General features: G+C 33.3%; 3 protein-coding genes across 8 annotated transcripts; 1 reads left to right on the forward strand and 2 right to left on the reverse strand.

Annotated features, from left to right (window-relative positions):
* The first annotated feature begins 3128 nt into the window (after positions 1–3128).
* LOC120072918 lies at positions 3129–4627 on the forward strand. The gene is made up of 2 exons (XM_039025455.1): positions 3129–3480; positions 4341–4627. Exons 1-2 carry the CDS (start codon positions 3203–3205, stop codon positions 4534–4536), a joined length of 474 nt encoding a protein of 157 aa, XP_038881383.1. The 5' UTR covers positions 3129–3202; the 3' UTR covers positions 4537–4627.
* A 782-nt stretch (positions 4628–5409) lies between these two features.
* On the reverse strand, positions 5410–8082 carry LOC120072920 (uncharacterized protein At5g64816). 2 transcript variants are annotated; one of them, XM_039025456.1, is made up of 2 exons: positions 7896–8082; positions 5410–5975 (listed from the first exon to the last, which is right to left on the reverse strand). In XM_039025456.1, the coding sequence occupies exon 2, from the start codon at positions 5952–5954 to the stop codon at positions 5574–5576; it is 381 nt and encodes a 126-aa protein (XP_038881384.1). In that variant the 5' UTR covers positions 5955–5975; positions 7896–8082; the 3' UTR covers positions 5410–5573. The 2 variants fall into 2 exon arrangements, with proteins under 2 accessions (XP_038881384.1, XP_038881385.1); XM_039025457.1 differs by having other exon boundaries at positions 7932–8042.
* A 3557-nt stretch (positions 8083–11639) lies between these two features.
* LOC120072917 (receptor-like cytosolic serine/threonine-protein kinase RBK1) lies at positions 11640–16070 on the reverse strand. 5 transcript variants are annotated; one of them, XM_039025452.1, is made up of 10 exons: positions 15443–16070; positions 15284–15324; positions 15047–15162; positions 14854–14966; positions 13865–14779; positions 13491–13739; positions 13240–13403; positions 12873–13100; positions 12652–12801; positions 11640–12173 (listed from the first exon to the last, which is right to left on the reverse strand). In XM_039025452.1, the coding sequence occupies exons 1-10, from the start codon at positions 15696–15698 to the stop codon at positions 11916–11918; spliced, it is 2490 nt and encodes an 829-aa protein (XP_038881380.1). In that variant the 5' UTR covers positions 15699–16070; the 3' UTR covers positions 11640–11915. The 5 variants fall into 5 exon arrangements, with proteins under 5 accessions (XP_038881380.1, XP_038881379.1, XP_038881378.1 ...); XM_039025451.1 differs by having other exon boundaries at positions 13240–13400; positions 15284–15327; XM_039025450.1 differs by having other exon boundaries at positions 15284–15327; positions 15443–16068.
* Positions 16071–22147: the final 6077 nt, after the last annotated feature.

The following is a 22147-nucleotide window of genomic DNA, read 5'->3' on the forward strand; positions in this document are numbered from 1 at the left end:
CCTCCCTAGCGGAAGAAGAGCGTTCTGGGAAAATTCATAAGCACTGGGAATTGGTAACCTCTCACAAGGCGGAACTCGGATTAGGATAGTTGAAAGTCATTAGGATGGCTAGATTATTTGTTTATAAAAAAAACAGTAATGGACATTGTCATCATTCTTAACGTATCAATTAATTTAATCGGAGTTGTTATTGCAATAGCTATCCTAGAGTTGAGTAAAGATGGGCAGTTAATGTCACATATGGGTGATGTTGGCTGTCTTCACGCCCTCTTTCGGGTCTGGGGGACAAGGGTTGGGAGAGGGTGTGACAATAAGGGATCTGGGTTATGGATCGGGGGCATGTTTTCACGGGTCGATTCTTCTTCACGTCGAACAGGGGATTTGGGTGGACAGTACTCGTGCAATGATCAAACGACACGAGAAGGACGACAACGATCTAGGTTCCGATTGGATTTGGGTTGCTTTCACTGGCCCATTAGCAATGAACGAACGGATGATGCGAGGAGGAGATCTAGGTTGACGGCTGCAATAACAGAGAACAAAAAGAAGAAGAAACCAGCTAGCAAGGCTCTGATACCATGTCAAAAACAAGATCTGAATGAATGATTTTTGTGTGTTTCTATAGATCAATTGTACAAGTATAAATACCTTGGTACAAACACTAAAATTAGCAAACAAGAATTCCCTAACAAAGCTCAGCGATCTAACAGAAGAAGACTTGACTTTGCAATCTGAAAATCCTAACAAAAAGAAGTTTACAATTTAATAGATGGTATGATCAAGGATTCATCAATTTGAACATGTTGGTTTTAGGATGTGCTGCTTGACCAACAAAAAAATGTCATGGAATCAATCATGTTGCTAGCCAAATTGATCCCTTCTTGCACAACTAAAGAAAAAACTTTGTTGATAGAGGGAATCATATTCATAACTAAAATTTGAGCAAGTAATTGTGCAAAAGACTCATTTAATCCCATTAAAAGTTATATAACATGCTTAGTTTGATGGAATTCAGAGAGAGATTTAACACCATCGCAAGTACACTTTGAACATGAACAACCTGGTCGATAATTGGACATCTCCTCCCAAAATGTCTTTAATTTTGTGAAATACAAAAAGTTGGCTTAAGTTAAATTAGATAATTTCTTGCGTAATTGGAAGATTTGAAGACCATTTTTGTGGAAAAAGTGCTCTTTCGAGTCTTTCCAAATTAGAGAAGAATCACAATAGATTATGCTAACAAAATTTTCTTTAGAAACTGAATTTAAAATCCAAGAAACAACCATATTATTATTCTGAATCCACAAGTTTATCATGTTAATTAAGGTGAAAATACTGGCACGGAGACAAACAAACCAAGTTTGTTGCTCCCACTTTTATCGTAGGAATAAGCAGGAAAATAACAGATAAATTAAAAGAAAGCAATAAAACTGGAAACACAAAAATTTACGTTGAAAACTCCCAACTCGAAAAAAATCACGGCCTACTCAAAAGAATAAAAAATTGTTATAATAAATTCCACCTTGGCAAGATATTTGAAGAATCCACAACTTCTACAACAATCATTGTTTTCACCAACAATCGTAATTCTCAAATAAGTGAACTATAACTTACTTCACCATGAAAAGTAGACCGCTTGGAATATCACCTCCAAAGATTTTCCTTTTTCGTCACAACAAACCTTGCTGATGTTCATGGTGCAACTTCCACCTACTTGACTCACCTGGAAGTCCTTCAGCCATCGACATAACTTTCACTACACACCTTGCATAACTGTCAAGTCAATGTCCATGTGCAAACTTGTGGAATTGCTAACATCACATCATCTATTATGGTAAAGCGGATATACCACAAGGATGAATTTCGTCTTCTTCAAAGGAAGTCACCATCTCCTCTGACGAGAAAGATATCATCAGCATCTGATCTAGAGTCCTTTGATGAATCCATCATTTGAAGTACTTCATTGCAAGATACAACCTAGATTTATAAAAAATAAATTAGATTAGGCCAGCCGTTAACAGCCTAGCCCAACCAAGGAAACATCACTAGCTTGGCTAAGAACTCAACTTTCAAAATGTTTATATGTATTTAGAGACATAATCCATCATACTTCATTTAAATATAATTCAAAAGACATTAAAATTTTATTGTTTATAAGTTTAGATCACTATCACACCAATTCAATAAACTCTAAATTATTTTTTCAGAAAAACTATCTCATTTTTATGTATTAAATAATTATAAAAAGAAAATGTCCAACCAAGTAACATATCTGAAGAATCGATATAAATTAAGGACAAAATAACTAGATAATATAACATAATTTATAATAGAAAACTAATTAAAAATTGAAAAAGGTTAAATTACAAAAGCTTAGATCTCGTTTGACAATAATTTAATTTTTTTTCTTAATTTAAACCTATTTTGTCCACATTTATTACCATGATTTGCCTCTTTTTTAAGTAAATTCTCAAAATTTGGCTTGGTTTTTAAACTATTGGTAAAAAGTACAAAGAAAGAAAGAAACTCGGAAGTAGAAGTAGTATCTATAAGTTTAATTTTCAAAAACAAAAACAAAAGATAAAATAGTTACCAAACCGGCTTTAATTTTAAACTTTGAGTTTTGTGTCCAATTGAAGGAGATGAGAGTTGAAAGTGAATTAAAAATCACAATTAATCAATTTTTTATTTGATATAACAAATTGTAATTAAATCCATTTAAATACATGTTCATTTCCCCCTAGTTCTTAAAATTAATTTCAAAGTAAAACTTAGTCCATAATTTTAAGAAATGTCCAAGTTCTTAAAATTCTTAATTATGTGTTTAATAAATCCCTAACAAATTGAATTTTAAAAAAAAATCAATTATTAGATATAAATCTAAATTTTATATATAATAAAATTAAGTATAAAATTTCAATTATGTGTATTCGTGAATATTAAAAATTTGAAAACCCGATACACTACACATGAATTTTTCTAGAAGTTAATAAAAATAAATTGCAGCAGAAAAAACAAAAAAATTACTCATTCACTTCAAACTCCGCATCTAAAAAAGAGAGAAAAAAAAGGGTGTATTATTATTTTAAATTTGAAACCACAAAAAGGAGTTTTGAAATGTTCAAAAGCCAAAGCTAAAGTAAAGGGAGTGAATGACAGCTAAAAAAATTCGAAAGCAACCAAATAAGGAACTTAACTACAAATGGGAGAGATGGGTTGGAATGAGATCCTTTTTTTGGAAAAGGCCATGGAAATTTGCAATGCAAAAATTCAAAGCAGATTGCTTCTTATGTTGTTAATTTTGATGCTTCATGTTGCTTCATGTTTTGCAGATTCTAATAGGGCTCCAGAGAGGCCCTCTTTTGGGAACTTCATTCAAGAAACTGTTGCTATTTTCAAGAAATCTCATTCCACTCCATGGGACAAAATCAAAAGTCTCATTCACCAAATGCAGTTGCAGTTTTTCCCTCCCAATTTGGAGTAATTTTCTTCCCTTTATTACACCCTTTTCTCCATGATTGCTTTTCCTCCTAACTATTTTTGTTTACTTATTAAACTTTAATCTATTTTGCTTCCTAAATCGTAGATCAGAGTATTTGATATGCAATGTATTATAGATCGGAGTGTAACATTGATACAATAGATCAATTTATATATCAACTAGATATCCATGAAATACAAAAACAACAATTTAGTTTTTACACTAGTTGGTAACGACTTAGTTTTTTTTTTTTTTTTTTAAAGAAAATTGTAATAATTTAGTTCTTAAACTTTAATTAATAACAATTTTAGTCTTTATACTTTACAATTTGTAATGATTTAATCCTTGTTATGAAAAATATTATTAAAGTTTAATGAAACTTCTTACATAAACCATTTCGGAATCATTTTTTTTTTTAACTATAAAGATTAAGTTGTTACATAATAAAGTTAACACTTAATTTTGAAGAGCTTTTTTTATAACATGGACTAAATTGTTATCTATTTCAAAGTATAGGGGCTAAAGTTTTATTTGTTCAAGTTCATGGACTAAATTATTATACATATGAGAGTAAAGTACTGAACCATTATCAACTAAATTTCAACCACTAAATTGTTTCTATGAAAGTTTAGGGACCAAGAGTGTTTTTGAACTCAAATGAATATCACCAATATATATCTTATCTAAGACGCAAAGATATATATATATATATATATATATTTACAAGAATATCTATTGATATCAAATACTTTGATTAATCTGTTATAGAAATATGGATATGAACATCGACATTGATATTTTAATCTTTTATAGGTAAAGTATCAATCAGATATTGATATAGAATGATTGTGTTATGCAGTTTTAGGAGTAGAGATGAACCAAAGGGTATGGTTGATGAAGTGAAAGAAGCAGTGGAGAAGAGCTTTGGAGCAAGCAAAGATGCAGTTGAGGTATCTGCTAAATCTGCAGCAAAAGTGATGGAGGAAGCAGTTGACAAAGTGAAAGAGAACCTGGTAGATAAGGACAAGGACAAACGTTCTCATGATGAGCTTTGATTTGATCTTCAAGGACATTTTCCATTTTCTTAAAACTCTCTTATTTTTTCTTTTAAACCAGAGATTCAAATTGAATAGGCTTCTTGTGACAGATGAGGATCACTTTGTGCCTTACTCCAGTCACTACCTTTCTACCGTGAAGGATGAAGTATATTTCCTTTTTTTTTTTTTTACCTTATACAATGAAATTTTTTAGGAATATTTAGAAAAGTATTTATTTTTGAAAAATTACATTGTATGGCAAATATATTTTAAAACCAAAATCCTAACTTTAACTTTTTTTGTAAGTGCAGGTGTGATAATCACATACAAATCAGATAACATTCATATAAAAATCAGATAGTAATCAAATTTTCGACTAAAAGTTTTTTTTTTCCATGTTTTCAAAAAAAGCAAAATTTAGAGACATGTACCCAATTTTCAATTTTTTTATTTTTTTATTAAAGTTACAATTGCCCCTGTATTTTTTATATGTAATAAACATTGATAAATGAAATAGGAGAAACTCTCACACCTAGAGGTGATTACAACCTAGATTTCCAATTTAAAACAAGATAGATTAAAATGAGCAAAATGATGCTTAGTTTTTGCACCAATAAAAGGCAGACAACCAAATCTATAAAGCGATCAGAAAATGAGAAAAAAAAACTCTAAAAAGACGACTATTATGCTCATCCCGTGGACACAAAAAAATCCAGAAGGGAGACTCGGCAAGGCTCTAAAAAAAATCCTGAAGGGAGACTAAAAAAAAAAAAAAAGGGCACTAAAAAAATTCAGAAGCCAACAATAGATTCAGTGTAGATTGTGTAATCTAATCGGACAGAATGCTGGAAATTGAGGGGTGGGGGAAGAGGGGCTAACATTTGCAAGCAATTTGAAATCTTAAAGAAGCAACATTGTGTAACAAGCGAAACATGGGTAGATTGAGAAAAACATTTCGTATCGTCTCTCCAGAAAGCCAAAAGTTTTAGGCCAATGTTCACAATCCAAAATGCAATACTAGAAAAACTGCATTATTTACGCATCACATCATTTCACTAAGATGAATGAAAAGCAGAAAGCTTAAGACATTCACTCTGGCATCTCCTAAGACAAACGTCATTCCAGTTTGGTACTTGATGCTGGTTCACACAAACAGTGCGAGCACATGCATCTGTGCAGGCATCAAGTTCGGATAATCCACAGACAGTCACGCAAGTATCGGGAATTGGGTCTTTTGAGAAAGACCCTACCTTTTTCAACATTCTCTTTGATGTGCAGACCCTCTCACAAACAAAAATGTCATCTGAGTTTTTCTCCCTTCCCCTAGCAGTCCTTATTCTCTGTTCCTCAGAATGCCTCCTCCTCATTCTGTATGCTTGCCCTGCAACTACTGCTGGAATAGCTGCCCCCAATAGCGACCACCATACTTCCACCATCAGCTCTCTTCTCCCTTGATGCTGCACAAACAGAAAAAGAATAAGGGAGAAATGGAATATTGATCAACCGCTCATTCAACCATCAATTTGTGGCTATAATAGTATGATATAGGATAAACCCACCAATATTCTGACCAAACTCATCTTAAACCATTAAAAAGTTCTGGTCTAGGGTTGGTTAACGAATTAAACGGAAAAAAAATGACAAGGGTTGGTCTCCTACTGTGAGAGAGAGACAAACCAAGATAACGGAGCATACAATGTCCCCAAAAATATTTAAAATCTGATAGCTCTATACTTCTCAGGCCAAATTTAAGATAGAAAGCGATCTGAGGACAGTAAGTTATAAAGAGAAATGAGAATGCCATTCTTGCTGTTACCTGTAAAATTCGAGTATAGGAACAACAAATGTATACGGTGATTTAGCAACCAACCAACAGTTCAGACGAGATAACTCGACATTTCTGGCTAGTAGCTTAATTTACTCGAATGCATACAGTAATTTAGTAATCAAACAACAACTGAAACGAGAAAACTTGACATTTACCATGCAAGAAAGAATCAAACTCAGAAAGAAAACAAGATGGGGAAATAGGAATAAGACAAGAAAGGAAAAAAAAAAAGCCAGTTAATAGATACACACAAACTATCTATATACTATAGAATAAGTGGCTACGAGAATCTTAGGAAGTGAATACGTCTATTTGACCCTAACCATTTTCTACATACATGGTGCACAAAGCATATAGATGACATTTGTTTTGAATATATTCAAAATAACATTGGTTAATATGAGCAAGAAAGCAGGGTGTGTGAGTTATAGAACCCCTCGAGCCAGAGTTAGGATTTAAAGTTGAGAAGAGGTTATTTTGAATCTTCGATAGAGAGTTGAATGATTGGAGCAACGTTATTGTTACTTTGGAGAACTGTATTCCCTCCATTGTTGGGGATCATTTGGCGTGAAGATTAGAGTCAGGGGGGAAAATACTCTGTTAAATCAGCTTATTCAGATTTGCATAAGAAGAGAAGGATTCTTGACAATGTTATGTTAGGAATCAAAGTAGTATGGACTGCCTTTATCCTACGTTGATCAAAATGGGATGACTAATGTAGTGCTTAACTGGCTTGGCTCTTCCACGAAATATCTGACTTTTGGGATGTGGTTCTCCAAGGTGCTTAAGTACCTAACATATTCCTTGCAAGAAAAAAGTCATGTTTTTATTGTTTAACTTATTCAACCATGGTGCTTGAAATTAATGACAAAGTTGAAAGAAGATATCCAAATTTTGCTCTCCCCAAACATGTGCATCTCGTGCACGAAAAATGAAGAAACTTTGAACCACTTTTTCTTCATAGTGAGTTCAGTAGAAGGGCTTGGGAGCATTTTGGTAGATTGTTTAATTCGAGTTGGTGCATGCCTTGGTCTGTTAAGGTTTGGATGGTTGAATCCCTTAGTGGAAGAGGGTTGAAAGAGTCAGCATGCTCTGGAGCAACTTGTCAAAGGCTATTTTGTGGTTAGAGTGGAAGGAAAGAAATAACAGATTATTTCCCAATAAATGTAATTCTTTTGTGTATTTTTATGATCTTGTGCAGTTTACGGCTTCTAATTGGAGTAGCCAACACAATTCTTTGAAATTACACCACTCACTCAATCATTCTCGTTCCCTATGAATGTCGATCAAAACAACTCCCAAGAGCTATGGATCAAAAGAGAAATGGATAAATAAAGAAGAAGAGAGATGATTGGAAAATTCTTGGTCTCATGCAACAAATCGAAAGGCAGTTCGAGCTGTTTTTGTTTTCATTTCCATTCGGGCTTCTGTTATTTAGAATAATAATGATAATAATAAATCAAAACTAACCCTCCATTCTTCCATTAGACAAGCCCTAATTTTTGGTTTTCAAGTGAGGAGAAAGAAAAGATGGAGAATGGGAGAATACCAGAAACAGCAAGAGAGTACAAAATCAGTGCAAACCCTCTAAGAGGGAGGATGGGGAGGCACGAGCGGAAGAAACACAGAGGCGGCGGCGGCGACGACTCTGAGCTGCTGAAAGAGAGGAGGAGACGACGTGAAGACGATGGTGAAAGGATTGAGGGTTCCCTTTCTTTTATTATTTTTTATTTTATTTTACTAGGGTATTTTTTGGGATGAAAAAATAACTTTTAGCCCGATGTTGATAAGTCTGAAATTAATATGTTGGAGTTGATAAGTTTGTATTTGGAGTGTTAAATAAAATCACTTGGTGAATATAAAAAATAAAGATGGCGGAGAAAATAGAATTTTTCGATAAATATAAAAAAATAGAAAAATAGAAAAATAAGGGAAGATGAAGTTGTGTGCAAACTTCAATATTATTTACAAATCAGTTATAAATATCAAGGCCGAGGGATTTACTTAAGACCTATATTAGATTAATGTCTCGAATTTTTTTTAAATACTATGATTTATGTCCGTCATTCTCTAATTTATAAATTGAAGTATATTTCATATATTTATTAAAATATTTTTAAATACCTAAGAAAATGTTCTAGGATATATTTAAAATAACCATGAATAAATAAAAAATGTTAGTATATTTAAAATAACCATTAATTCATAAAAAAAAAACCCAATAATTTGATAGGTAAGAATGAACGTAAAAATAAATTTTCGTTAAAGACATTATTTTTCAAATTGAAAAATGGAAAAAACTATAATAAGTGTATTTTCTCTTTCTAATTGATAAATGAGAAAAAAAATATATTAAATACATTTTCTCTTGTATTTTCTATCCCTATCATTAAAATAGCTTCAAGAAAAGGAAAAAAATATAATCAAATATAAATAAATGAAAAATGGTATAATTGTCCAAAATTAACTTTAAAAGTCATATTTGAAAAAATTCAAATTTTAGACATTTACGAAATATAGGATTTTCTTTAGATGGTAGAAACCCCAAATATCAATTTTAACATAAATTGTCGTCAAAATAAGTATAATTCAATTATTATAGTGTTCGTATTATCAAGTTCAAATCAAAGATAATTGGCATGACTTTACTCCTTAAAGATTGAAGATTAAAATTTTTAAAAGTCAAGAATGAATTATGAATAAAATCAAAAGTATAAAGGCACGAACATTTTTAAAATTCAATGGTTCTTAGAATACAAAATTGGATGGTTGATGAACTAAATTTGTAATTTAATATATATATATTTTTATTCATTTCAATATTTTTGTGAAACTTTAAACTAAGTCCAAACAAAAAATATAAAAATATAACCTAAATTTATATTTTCCCAATAAATAAGGATCAAAATAACGACATTTGCCTAAACACATGCACCCAAAGAGGAACATCTGGCTTATCTCGAATTTGATTGGCTGAAAGAATCCAAGTTCTAAATTAATTATTATATAGAGAAATGAAAAATAATAAGAAGAAGAAATTTCATTCCCTATATATAAAATTCCCAATCTCACGATCTAACCTCTCTTAATATTATTGGTTTAATCGAGAATCATTCTTGAGGTCAAACTGAAACTCAGCTTCCAAACTTAACAGAAAAACCGCCCATCATTTGGCCGCCGCCGACCACCGCGAAGACCGCCGGCATGGACAAGAAAAACAACGACGACAAAAGAACTCCGATTGTGGTTAGGTATGGTGAAACAAGAAGAAAGGCAACGCCATATTGGTCGCCGGCGATGGATAATATAGTGCAAATTTCTTACAAGAACCCATTGGGTGAAGCAATGGATCAAATCGATTCGAAAATCGATCGTGTTCTTTATTCTTCCAACAAGACCAGAAGGTTACCAATTTTTGATGAGATTTGTCCATTTTATTCCTCTTTGTGAGTATTTTTAAAATTCAATTACGATTTGTTTTTAATTTTTAGGAGTTTAATTTATTTTATTGATTCAAGATGGAGATGGTGGAAGAGATCAAAGTTGTAATTGATTAGGGGATTAAGATTAGTCCTTTCTTTCTTTATGGCTAAGGATTAGAATTAGGTAAGGAATTATGGTAAAAAGAAATAAATCCACCATTAGATTGGTATGGGATTTAATGACTCAAATTTTGTCATTCTTCAAGTTTGTTTCCATTTCTTATGAGAGAGGTATGTTTGATAATCATTTTTTTGTTTGTATTTTCCTGAGAATTTTCATGACCATAGTTTTCATCATTTTTCTAACAGAATATTTGGAATTCTTATTAACTAAAATTTAAAAATAAAAACAAAATTTTCAAAATTATTATTATTATTTTTTACTTTGGTTTATTAAAACACTTCTAAATAAAGAAAGAGACAATGAGTAATAACAAAATATATATATATATATATAATATATATATATATATAATATATATATATTATATATTAATAGTACAAAAAAACACTGATAGGCTGATAGGGGTTGGGCGGCTTCTATCTCAGCCTTGACGGTTGGGCGGCTTCTATCTCAGCCTTGACGGTTGGGCGGCTTCTATCTCAGCCTTGACGGTTGGGCGGCTTCTATCTCAGCCTTGACGGTTGGGCGGCGGCTTCTATCTCAGCCTTGACGGTTGGGCGGCGGCTTCTATCTCAGCCTTGACGGTTGGGCGGCGGCTTCTATCTCAGCCTTACGGTTGGGCGGCGGCTTCTATCTCAGCCTTGACGGTTGGGCGGCGGCTTCTATCTCAGCCTTGACGGTTGGGCGCGGCTTCTATCTCAGCCTTGACGGTTGGGCGGCGGCTTCTATCTCAGCCTTGACGGACGGTTGGGCGGCGGCTTCTATCTCAGCCTTGACGGACGGTTGGGCGGCGGCTTCTAGCTCAGCCTTGACGGACGGTTGGGCGGCGGCTTCTAGCTCAGCCTTGACGGACGGTTGGGCGGCGGCTTCTAGCTCAGCCTTGACGGACGGTTGGGCGGCTTCTATCTCAGCCTCGACGGACGGTTGGGCGAGCCTTGACTTGACAGTTGGGTGGTTGGGGCGACTTCTATCAGCATGTAGGCCTTGACGGGTAGGCGGCTGCTTCCTAGACATGACAGGTGGGCTGCTTCTAGACAATGACAGGTGGGCTGCTTCTAGACAATGACGGGCGGGCGGTTTCTATCAACCTGTGACGGGCGGTTTCTATCAGCCTGTAGACAAAGACAGACTTTTATCATCGTCTATCACAACTATAATTAAATTTTACTATCTTGTATAAATATTTTTTATCTTATTTTTCTATTCTTTGGAAATCTCCCTAATTGAAACCCTAAAACTATGAGATTTTGATGTGATTCAAATATTGTTCTTTTAGGATGAAATTAGGATTAGATATGATGATTCAAATATTGTTTGGGGGAGCTTTACCTATTTTTGCTAAATTTTTATTTTATGTATTTCTTAGTTTGATAATAATATAAATAGGTAAATTTTTATTTTATGTATTTCTTAGTTCGATAATAATATAGAAAAAATATAGATTATAAAATCAAAACAATTATAATTCGATAATTGTTACAAAATTCTACATGTTTTAACCCCTTTCTTTTTTATTTCTAAAATTTATATACAGATTTGAAAAAGTAAAAATAATAACATTTTAAGGGTTAAGTTTAACTAGTCAACCTATGCTCAACTATCCAGTATAAACCACTAACAACTAGAGGTTTGAAAATTCCCTACACTCTCACATGTTAAAAGTGTATATATTATCAACATTGAAATATATGGTTAAAGAAAAGATTCATATCACAGCTAAATCTTGATGCTCCAAATTTTGTTTCTTGATCAATGTGTATATATACAATTTCATATTCATGGTAATCAATCATATTCACTCTTTTAGAAAAGAGAGAAAATTGAAATTTGAAAATCAAACGAGGTTTTAACTTTGTGGCCAAAAATACAAAACGAACTTTGTATTTACACAATGCTATGGACAAATTTCAGAGCAAAATTTAATTTTATTTTTCTTATATTTATTTGTCGCTAATTTATCTGTTTATTCATGTGGATCTTTCAAATAGTCTTTTAACTTTAGACGCCGTGGTTTTGTCACCATGACATTTGATGTTGTATGTGGATTACTTGACGGTGCACGATCATGGTCTATGTCACGGAGTGCAAAACTTAGACTAGGTTTGATCATGAACTTTGATAAGATATCATCAACATCATCGACATCATGATTGTGCTCCTTTGAACCATGAAAATTTATGAAATCATCTACACATGCCTCCCCTTTTAATAGCTTCAGAATCTGGATTAAGATAAAACAAACACAAACATAATCAGCTGAAATTTAATTTATAAATTCATTTATAATGAGTTTAGTTGAGATCAAACAACTGGTTAAGGCATAATACCCTGACAATAGATTAGAGGTTAGAATACCCTCACCCCTAGGCTAAACCTGACCGGCCTAAATTTATTAATTTAAAAAATATTTTTTCTTTTCATAAAATGCAACTCACAGAAAACTAATCTAAGAAAATATGATAAACTCAATATGCAAAAGTATAGGTACGGTAGATCCTGTACTATTGAAGACTTTTGGCTTCACCCTTATCAACACCAAAGTTCTCTAACTTATAAACACCAAACTTCTCTAAGCAAAGCCAAATGGCCAATAATTTCTTGCAAATGGTAACAAATTGAAAACCAGCGGGATAAGAAAATATATGACTTATATATGTACTCTGATTTCACATAACAGAACCTAAGCAATAAAAATTTACCTCACTCATATTTGGACGTAACCGAGCTGATGGATCAATGCAAAGGGTGGCTGCCATAATCACTCTTTGAACCTGATCTTCATTGAAGTCTATATCCAAGTCTGGATCCATCAATGCCTTTGAATTCCCACGGTTTAAAACTTCTTTAGCCTGTAAGTAGCATTTTCTATGGTTATGAACTTGAAAGTAGTCGAGGCTAGAAGAAAGAATCAAGTTCTTACCCACAGGACTAAGCTTCTTTGTCCTTCAGCAACACCGGAATCAATGGGATGTCTGCCTGACAAAAGCTCGAGAAGGACGATCCCATAGGCATAAACGTCGATTTTGTCACTGACCCTTCCATACATGAGATATTCTGGAGCTATATATCCAAATGTACCTACCACGTCATCGTTAATTACATATGATGAATCTGTTGGTCCCCACATAGCAAGGCCAAAGTCGGATAGCTGCAACGGAAACAAACACTATAGTTATAGACGTTTCAGGTCACTTTCCACACTAAAGTTATGCTGCCATTGCAATGGCCTTGAGATATATTTGTCAAGATGATGTGTAAACTTTGCAATGATATGTTAGAAGTATCACCTGGGGTTGTAACTTCTCAGAAAGAAGAATGTTGGAAGATTTAACATCTCTGTGAATTACAGGTGAAGAACACTCATTGTGAAGGTAGTTTAATGCCTCAGCAACAGCAATAGCTACTTTGAACCTCATTTCCCATTGAGTTTTACCTTTTCCACTTTGACTTACTTCACAGATCCATCAACAAAATTATAGTAAGTGCAATGCAATTTCAAAGATGAAGTACAAAGATGATGCAAGTCATAGAAACTCACCATGCAAATTTTCCTCCAAACTCCCTTCATGAAAGTAGTCGTATACTGAAATAAGATGCTCATTTTCCATACATACACCAATAAGAGGTGTGATGTGTTTATGTTTGATTGAGGTAACAATGTTTAATTCCAACAGAAAATTGTCCCGAGCATTCTTGTAGGGCTTCAAAACTTTTACCACAACCGACGTTCCATCGAGAAGACATCCTTTGTATACAGCGCTATATCCTCCCTCTCCTATGAGATTTTCTGTTTAATTATTAAATACAATGTTCAGGAACAGACCTTTACCGTATAAATCACAAAAGTTTGATGATTGAAATAAAGCCCATGTAGCACATGAAATATATGCCTCCAAGATCAAATTCACCAACCTGCCGAGAAATTGGAAGTTGCCATCTTTAGCTCTGAATAGCAGAAGCACTTGCAAACTGATCGACTCATCTCAATGGGAAACTCCAGCTGCTTGGATACTATTTCAAGAGTGTTATTCTCAATACTCATTTCTTTAGAATGAATAAAGATCACCCTTTCTTCACGCTCTTTAGAATTATTGGAAACATAACCATTCTGGGACTCCAAATTTGTGTCAATTGTATCAAGTGTTCGGTTAGACATGCTTGTCTCTGAATCTCCTTCTTGTATGTCTGTTTCCTCAGATTCTTGCAATGAATCTGACCTTTCCGAAAGAGCTACAGGTCTAAGAGGCCAACCAGGTGCCTCTTGTTGAAATTCTTTCACAATAAAGGAGACTGAAAGGCCCATTTTTTCCTTGTGTTTGACTTCGTTACCAAGTTTACCGCCTTTTGGATTTTCATTACTGTCTCCAGCCTCATCTACAAAGTTTTGAAGCACTAGATGACTGGTTTCTTCCATCCCCTCGGATTCATTTTGTAAAGAAATTTCTGGTATTTCCAAAGCCATATCATTTTGGTTTTTTGGTAACTCTGCACCTGATCTATTAGGCAGGCTCATTACCCATTGAACCACAGACAGATTTCTAGCTCCTTTTCTTATAACCTTTTGCCCTACTTGAGAACTTCTCCGTTGAAAGGGCCAACCAAGATTTGATTCTGGAAGCTGTCTTCGTACAACAGAAATCGAACTCAGAAGAGCTTTCTTATCCTGACTGTTTACATTGCCATTTCTTGAGTTTGTTTCTGCATCCCAATCATCTGAAGTAACAGCTGCAAGGAGCTCATTACTATCTCCCTTTGCTACTTTTGCATTTCTTGAGGTTGTAATAACTCTACTGAAATAGAACTCAGGCCTCAAGTGTAATTGAAGACCTGAAAATCTTACAAACATCAGAAAACATTTAAGCAGTTTCAAAGTAGACAATCTTACAAGATGCAATTCAAACCTCTTAACTGATCAACTGACTGCCTTTTAAAGATGGTCTTTCCCTTGTCAGCAAGCATAATACTAGTTGCAGGTAGTTGATTGGCATAGCATTTGGCAAATGAGACCAAATTGCTGGATGATAATTTCCAAAGTAAAGTTAGATAAAATCCAAACCAACTTGCTAAAACGGTGAAGTTCATAGCTTAACCTACCCGAGTGGACCGGTCGGGTCAAATTCTAACATCACGGCAATTGCTCTCCGCTTAGCTAGTCTCTTAATCAATTTCTTAGCAAAAGTTTCCCCTGAATCTGAACCCCTAATTTCATTCTGAAACATATACATTCAATTAATCAACTACCCATAAAAAAACACCAATGTGATTCTACTATGTTTCTTGTAAATATACAAACAACTTACAGCTCGATTGGAGGCTGTACTTGTAACTCACCGTTTTCATTACAGGAAAACTTTTGCTGAACTTCGGACCATCTTCTGAAGAAGATAATAGAAATAAAAAAATCAGAACACCCAGTATTATTACTCATTCAGAAATTAAGTTAAACAGTTGCTCTGCATGCAGTGTGGCAGTGTCAATCAAAAGCAATACCTGAATCTTCACAGACATGAATGGCAATTAAATGACTTCTCCAATTGGCAGACAGTACATCGCCGCCGTTAAGCCTCCGTGCACCATCACCATCGACTATAATCCCAAAAAACGTCGGCCGCCTCTTCTTGTCCAATATACTTCCTTCTTTAATCATGCTTGTCTCTTTTCCAATCTCTGTCTCGCGATTACCATTTGCAGTCCTTCCAGGATGATCCGAAAGCAAATTCCACTGCCCAAAGCGGGCACCCACCATTTTTGAAGCTCAGATTCCTCTTACTAATCTGGAGATTTGAAAAGATAAATACCCATATAGAAAAATCTACACCCAGAAGGCAAGGAATCCGAAAATATTAATCAAAGTTATCGAACCCCATGAAATTTCTTCGTCCCTTCGTTTCCCAACAGAAAAATCAGCTACATGGGTAGATTTTAAACGAGCTGAATAATGAAAATAATATAATCATTGAGAGGATTAAACTATTAAGGAAAGATGAGGCGGCACGGGATCATATTTGCTCATTAGAAACTTAATTTTGACACATTTTGATTGATAAACTGTAGCTGACCAATCTGGGATGAAGACGACAAGCTGCCTATTGATCTAGAAATGGGAATTGCTGCTGTAATCGAAATTAATTAAGAGAAAAACATTGAATTGGTACGCCTAATTAGACTCGCTGAAGTCAACGTTTATTCTTGTTTTTGACCCGCTGCTGCTGAAGTATATTTTTCTATTAAGTTGCCTCTCACATCACCCACCTACTATTGATTTTTTCTAATATTTGACATTAATGTTTTTTTAATTAAAGAGCGACGTCGTTTCTTTGTCTGTGGGTGTGGTACTTACAATAAGGAACATTGTACTCAAATAAATAAATAAACAACATATTAAAACATTCTTTTCAATATTAGATTGTACTAGTCCGTAGAGATGTCCAAATTTCCTGATTAGGCGGGGAATGGAAGAGGGGGTGGGAGAGAAATTTTTTTTGTAAACTAAACGGGGACGGGTACAGGAAATGCATTCCCCATCCCCGTCCCGATTAGCTTTTACATATTTATTTAATATAGTTATTTAATGTTATGTTATTATTATTATTATTATTATATAAATATTACATTTAAATTTCAAATTTGATTATTTATTGAGAAGATAATAAATATATTTAAATTGAAGGTTTAAATTTAGATTATATATGTAAATAATTTGATTTATATTTATTTTTTTCTACTTAAAAAAATCAATTAGCTTTTCTAGGCCAAAATTTGAGTAATTTATCTTTAAATTCAAATTGTCATATAAAAATAACAATAATAAACAATTTAGTGATAAAGTTAATTATTTAATTAAAATTTTCTCACATTAATGATTTAAATTAATTGGCTTTTTACAAAAAAAAGGGAAAAAATTTCCGTGGGGGACTCGATCCCCGTAGGGAATTTCACGAGGATGGGAAATGAAATGGGGAACGGGAACAGGGATGGGGAATGACATCCCCGGCTTCACCCCACCCCGTGGACATCTCTACTAGTTCAATCCCTGCATTTTTTTACTCGGTTCCTTATAGTCTATGCACTTTTAAAATGTTCGTTTTAGTTTCTACTTTTACAATCTTAATTTATTTTGGTCTTTATTCTTTAAAATATTCATTTTTGGTTTTTGTAATTCAAACTTTTGTTCATTTTGATTTTTACATTTTCAAAAAAGTGACTAAAGCTCCCTTAAAAAATGATAATGAATAAACTAAAATGATCACTATAATAACTATATGAACTAAAGTTGAGAGTATCAAGTCCAAATAAATATGGAAGATTTTTAAAAATAGAAAAATAAAGAAAATTATTTACGGAAAACAACAAAATTTTAATAATCTATTAATGTATCAATTTTTTTTTGTTATTTTTGTAAATAATTTGATTTTTTTCTATCTGTGAAAATTTCTCAGTAAATATTTTAAATGTAAATGGATCAAAATGAACCAAAGTTGAAAGTATATATAAGGACCAAAATGAACTTCTACCAAAAGTATAGAGACCAAAGTAGTATTTAAGGCTTGAAACCAATATATACCAATATTTTCCTCTCAACAATATATACCAATGTTTTTTAGATAAAAAAAATCACAACTAAAGTTTATTTAAGAAATTATAAACTTATGCAATTATTAGTGTCATGGGTTAATTTTTAGGTGATACAAACCCAACGAGGAAGTGTGTAAGTTGATTTTCATCCTCCTTTTATTAGGTCAACGATGGTAAGGAGATCAAGATTTGAATATGATAGGATTGAATAATCACGTCAAAATAAATATAATTCAATTGATATAGTATTTATATTATCAACTTCAAAGTTAAAATTCGATTCTCCATCTCAATAGTGTTAAAAGAAAATAAATACACAACACCTTAAACACAAGGAATAAATTAATTATCTAATCTAAAACATCTAATAATAATGTCTTTATTATGTCTCTTCAATTTAAGTCATTAAGTAATGTCGTGATTAATAATGATTTGATAATATATTTAAGATAGTTCTGTTAGATGTAGTTAAATAATAATACATTTAATTAAAATATGTGTTATGTAAATGGATTAATAATTTATCATATTTTATTATTTTATTAGATTGTGACATATTATTTGATCTAATTAATTAAAGTCCTAGATTGATTTAATGGGTAGAAGCTCCTTCATAGTTAATTAGGGTTTAATAGAACTCTAATTGAACTAGTATATAAAGAGATTTTAGGACTATGGTCCCCAATATACCAAAACATAAGTACTCATTCTCCATTTAATTCCATCTAAAGAGAGATCACACTCAGACATTCAAAGTTTTGGTTAGTAAGACAATAGTCGTCTAATAATTGTCGTCAATTTTACAATGGAATCCAGTATGTTATTCTTGATAATTTAGCATGAATGATTTTAGAATTATATCTATTCAATATAGATTTAAAGAATTATGCTAATAATTGATATCAAAGCATGAATTTCATGTTGAATTATTGGTTTATTTTGTTTTTCATTGAGCATGAGATTAAATCCTTCATTTCCGTTGAATGGCTTGTCGGTGGTAGCATATGATTTTTTTTTTTCTTTTTAATTTTTCGACAGTGTCTCGCTACTGGAGGCGATTGTGTTTTTCTATTCTTGATTTTTTTTAAAAAAATTTGATTCAATGAATTAAGTGGAATTAATTAAAAAAAAAGGAAGGCAAGGCCAAATTAATCCTTGAAGAATTCTTGGGAACATCATACAAAATTATGTGATAGAAAGCTTGAATTCGGTGGTCTTTAATGGAGTTTTGTTTGATAATATACTAAATTTGGTGGGTTTTTTTAGATTGATTGAATTCGGTGGTTTTCTTTAATATATATAGTTTGATAATAATAATTTGATTCCCTATTAAGGGTCTCGCCGGCCTTTATTTTTTTGGTCAATTCTTGTCCACGTTTCTAAGTTTTCTTGATTTATAATTTGATGAAGTTTTTTACGATGATTCTTGGTTCTTGATTGATAAGTTTGTGAATTTGAATATAAAGTTTGATTGATAATTCAAGTTTAAATCAAATTAATTATATTGTGAATCCAAATTAATTTTGATTAATAATTTGTGGATTTACGTTAAATTTGATTAATTATGTTGTGGATTCAATATTAATGGATCATGTCGTGGTTTAAATTTAAATTTGGTTAATAATGTAATAAATTTAAATTTAAATTTGATTAATGATATTTTATGATATTCACATGTTTATGTGGCTTTAATTGTATTATGTGGATGTAATTATCGAGGGAATCTTGGTAAAGACTATATAGTGTTCTTTTTCTATTATTTTTTTACAATAATATTATTATATTATTGTGTTTTATATTTTGGATTGAATTGGTTAAAATAATATGTTACCAAAGTAGTCTTTGCTATCTAGATTAATTTGATTATAAAAATATAAGATGTGCATATTTATGAATTTATATGGATAATTATTGGTCCAAAGGAAAATAATTATTTGGCCAAATTGTGGGTATGCATGTGGTAATGAGTATGTGACAAGTAGAAAGATTGCTCATGTGAAAAATAGTCGGTCCAAAGAAAGACTATTTTTTGATAGAGCTTATTGTCAGTACTTTGATTACTGTGGAGACTACCATATACAATTGGTGTGTTAGGTTGGACATAAATGTTGTGCCAGGTATCTTGTTAAAGGTGCCCACCACATATGTTAAATTATTTTGATATATTTTAATTATGAATATATGTTTTGTTGTTTATTGTTTTAGTTGTTCTTACTCAAATATTTGGAAATTTGAGTTCAATCCCTAAGTTGACTGGATCGAACATCAAGATTGGAAGGAAAACCTAGAGATACTTCTCGGGTGTATGGATTTGGACCTTGCATTAAGGACTAATAAACTTACTTCTACTAAGGAACAACCGAATATGGTTAACATAGAGAAGTGGGAACGAACAAATTGTATGTGTCTGATGATCATTAGGCACTCCATTCTGAAGTCTTTTTGGGGCTTTATCACGAAAAGTGAAAATGCCAATAAGTTCCTTGCTCAAATTGAGAAATATTTTGCTAAAAATGAAAAAAGGGAAGTAAGTAGTCTTTTGACTTTTTTTAACTTCCATGAGGTATAAGGGTAATGGGTACATAAGGGAGTACATTATGGAAATGTCCAATCTTGCAGGTAAATTAAAGGCATTTGATGTTGAGATAAATAAAAATTTACTCAACATCTGGTACTTATCTCTCTTCCGGCACAATTCACTCAGTTTAAGATAAGCTATAATACTCAAAAGGATAAATGGAGTATTAATGAGCTTATCTCACATGTTTAGTAGAGAATGATGATTCCGCCTGGATAATGATTCGGGTGCCACTAATCACGTTTGTTATTCTTTTCAGGGGATTAGATCCTTGCGACAGCTGAAGGCTGGTGAGATGATGATGTGAGTAGGCACTAGACACGTTGTCTTATTTGTGGCAGTGGGAGGCATCTAGTTATCTTTACAGAATAGGTTTCTAGTTTTAAATGATGTATATGTTGTTCCCGAACTTAAGAGGAACCTTATTTTTGTAAAGTGTCTATTATAATGTAAATATACGCTTTCTTTTAATGTGGATAAAGTGTAGATGGTGTTGAAATTTGTACAGCTTATCTGGAAAGTAACTTGTATGTGCTAAGACTGTTAGCCTTAAGTTGCCTCCATAACACAGAGTTGTTTAAAACTGCCGTAACTCAATCTAAACGTCAATGAATTTTTCCAAAATAAAATGCCTAACTTTCACATCTTCGATTAGGGCACATCAATCTCAATAGGATTGAGAGATTGGTGAAGAATGGCCTTCTAAGTGAGTTAGAAGAAAATTCTTTACCGGTGTGCAAATCTTGCCTTGAGGGTAAGATGACTAAATGACCTTTTACTGAAAATGATTATCGAGCCAAAGAGCCTCTTGAGTTAGTACATTCTGACCTTTGTGATCCTATGCAAGCCCGAGGTGGCTATGAGTATTTTATCAGTTTTACTGATGATTACTCTAGGTATGGTATGTTTATCTGATGCAACGGAAGTCTGAATCTTTTGAAAAGTTCAAAGAGTTCAAGGCTCAAGTTGAAAATGTATTGGATAGACGGATTAAAACACTTCGATCAGATCGAGATGGAGAGTTTTTGGACTCGTCATTCCAAGACTATTTGATAGAATATGGAATCGTTTCCCAACTCTCAGCGTTGGGTACACCTCAGTAGAATGGTGTAGTGGAGAGGAAAAATAGAACCTTGTTGGACATGGTTAGTTTGATGATGAGTTACGCTTCCTTACCGGACTCGTTTTGGGGTTTCGCAGTGGAGACTACAATTTACATACTCAACCATGTTCCTTCCAAGAGTGTTACGAGAACACCTCTGGAGTTGTGGAACGGGCGTAAAACTAGTTTACGTCACTTTCGCATTTGGGGTTGCCTTGCACATGTGCTTGAGGTAAATACCAAGAAGTTGGAACCACGGTCAAGGTTATGCCTTTTTGTAGGCTACCCCAAAGGTACACGAAGGGGTTATTTTTATGATCAGTTGGAAAATAAGGTGTTTGTTTCTATGAATACTACTTTCCTTGAGGAGGATCATATTAAAAAGTACAATCCACGTAGTAAAGTTGTGTTGCGTGAGCTTTCCAATGGAACTATTGAGACTTCAACAAAAGTTGTTGAAGAACCTGCTTCATCAATAAAAGTTGTTGATGATAGTTCATCTAGTAGGTCGGTTCCACCTCAAGAGTTAAGGGAACCTCGATGCAGTGGGAGGATTGCGAACCCACCCGTTCTCTATCTGGGTTTCATGGAAATCCTTGCTATGGTAGCAGATGGCGACGTTGAGGATCCATTGTCTTATCGAAAGGAAATGAAGGATGTAGATCGCGATGAATGGGTCAAAGCCATGGGTCTCGAGATGGAGTCGAGATACTTCAAATCAGTATGGGATCTTGTAGATCAGCCTGATGAGGTAAGACCTATAGTTGTAAATGGATCTACAAGCGCAAATGGGGTACTGATGGGAAGGTGCAATCCTTCAAGGCTCGACTTGTGACAAAGGGTTATATCCAGGTAGAGGGAGTCGACTATGAGGAGACTTTCTCGCCTGTTGCCATTTTAAAGTCAATCCGCATCCTCCTGTCAATTGCAACTTCTTATA

Source organism: Benincasa hispida, chromosome 3 (genome assembly GCF_009727055.1).
Source record: "Benincasa hispida cultivar B227 chromosome 3, ASM972705v1, whole genome shotgun sequence".
Taxonomy (NCBI): domain Eukaryota; kingdom Viridiplantae; phylum Streptophyta; class Magnoliopsida; order Cucurbitales; family Cucurbitaceae; genus Benincasa; species Benincasa hispida.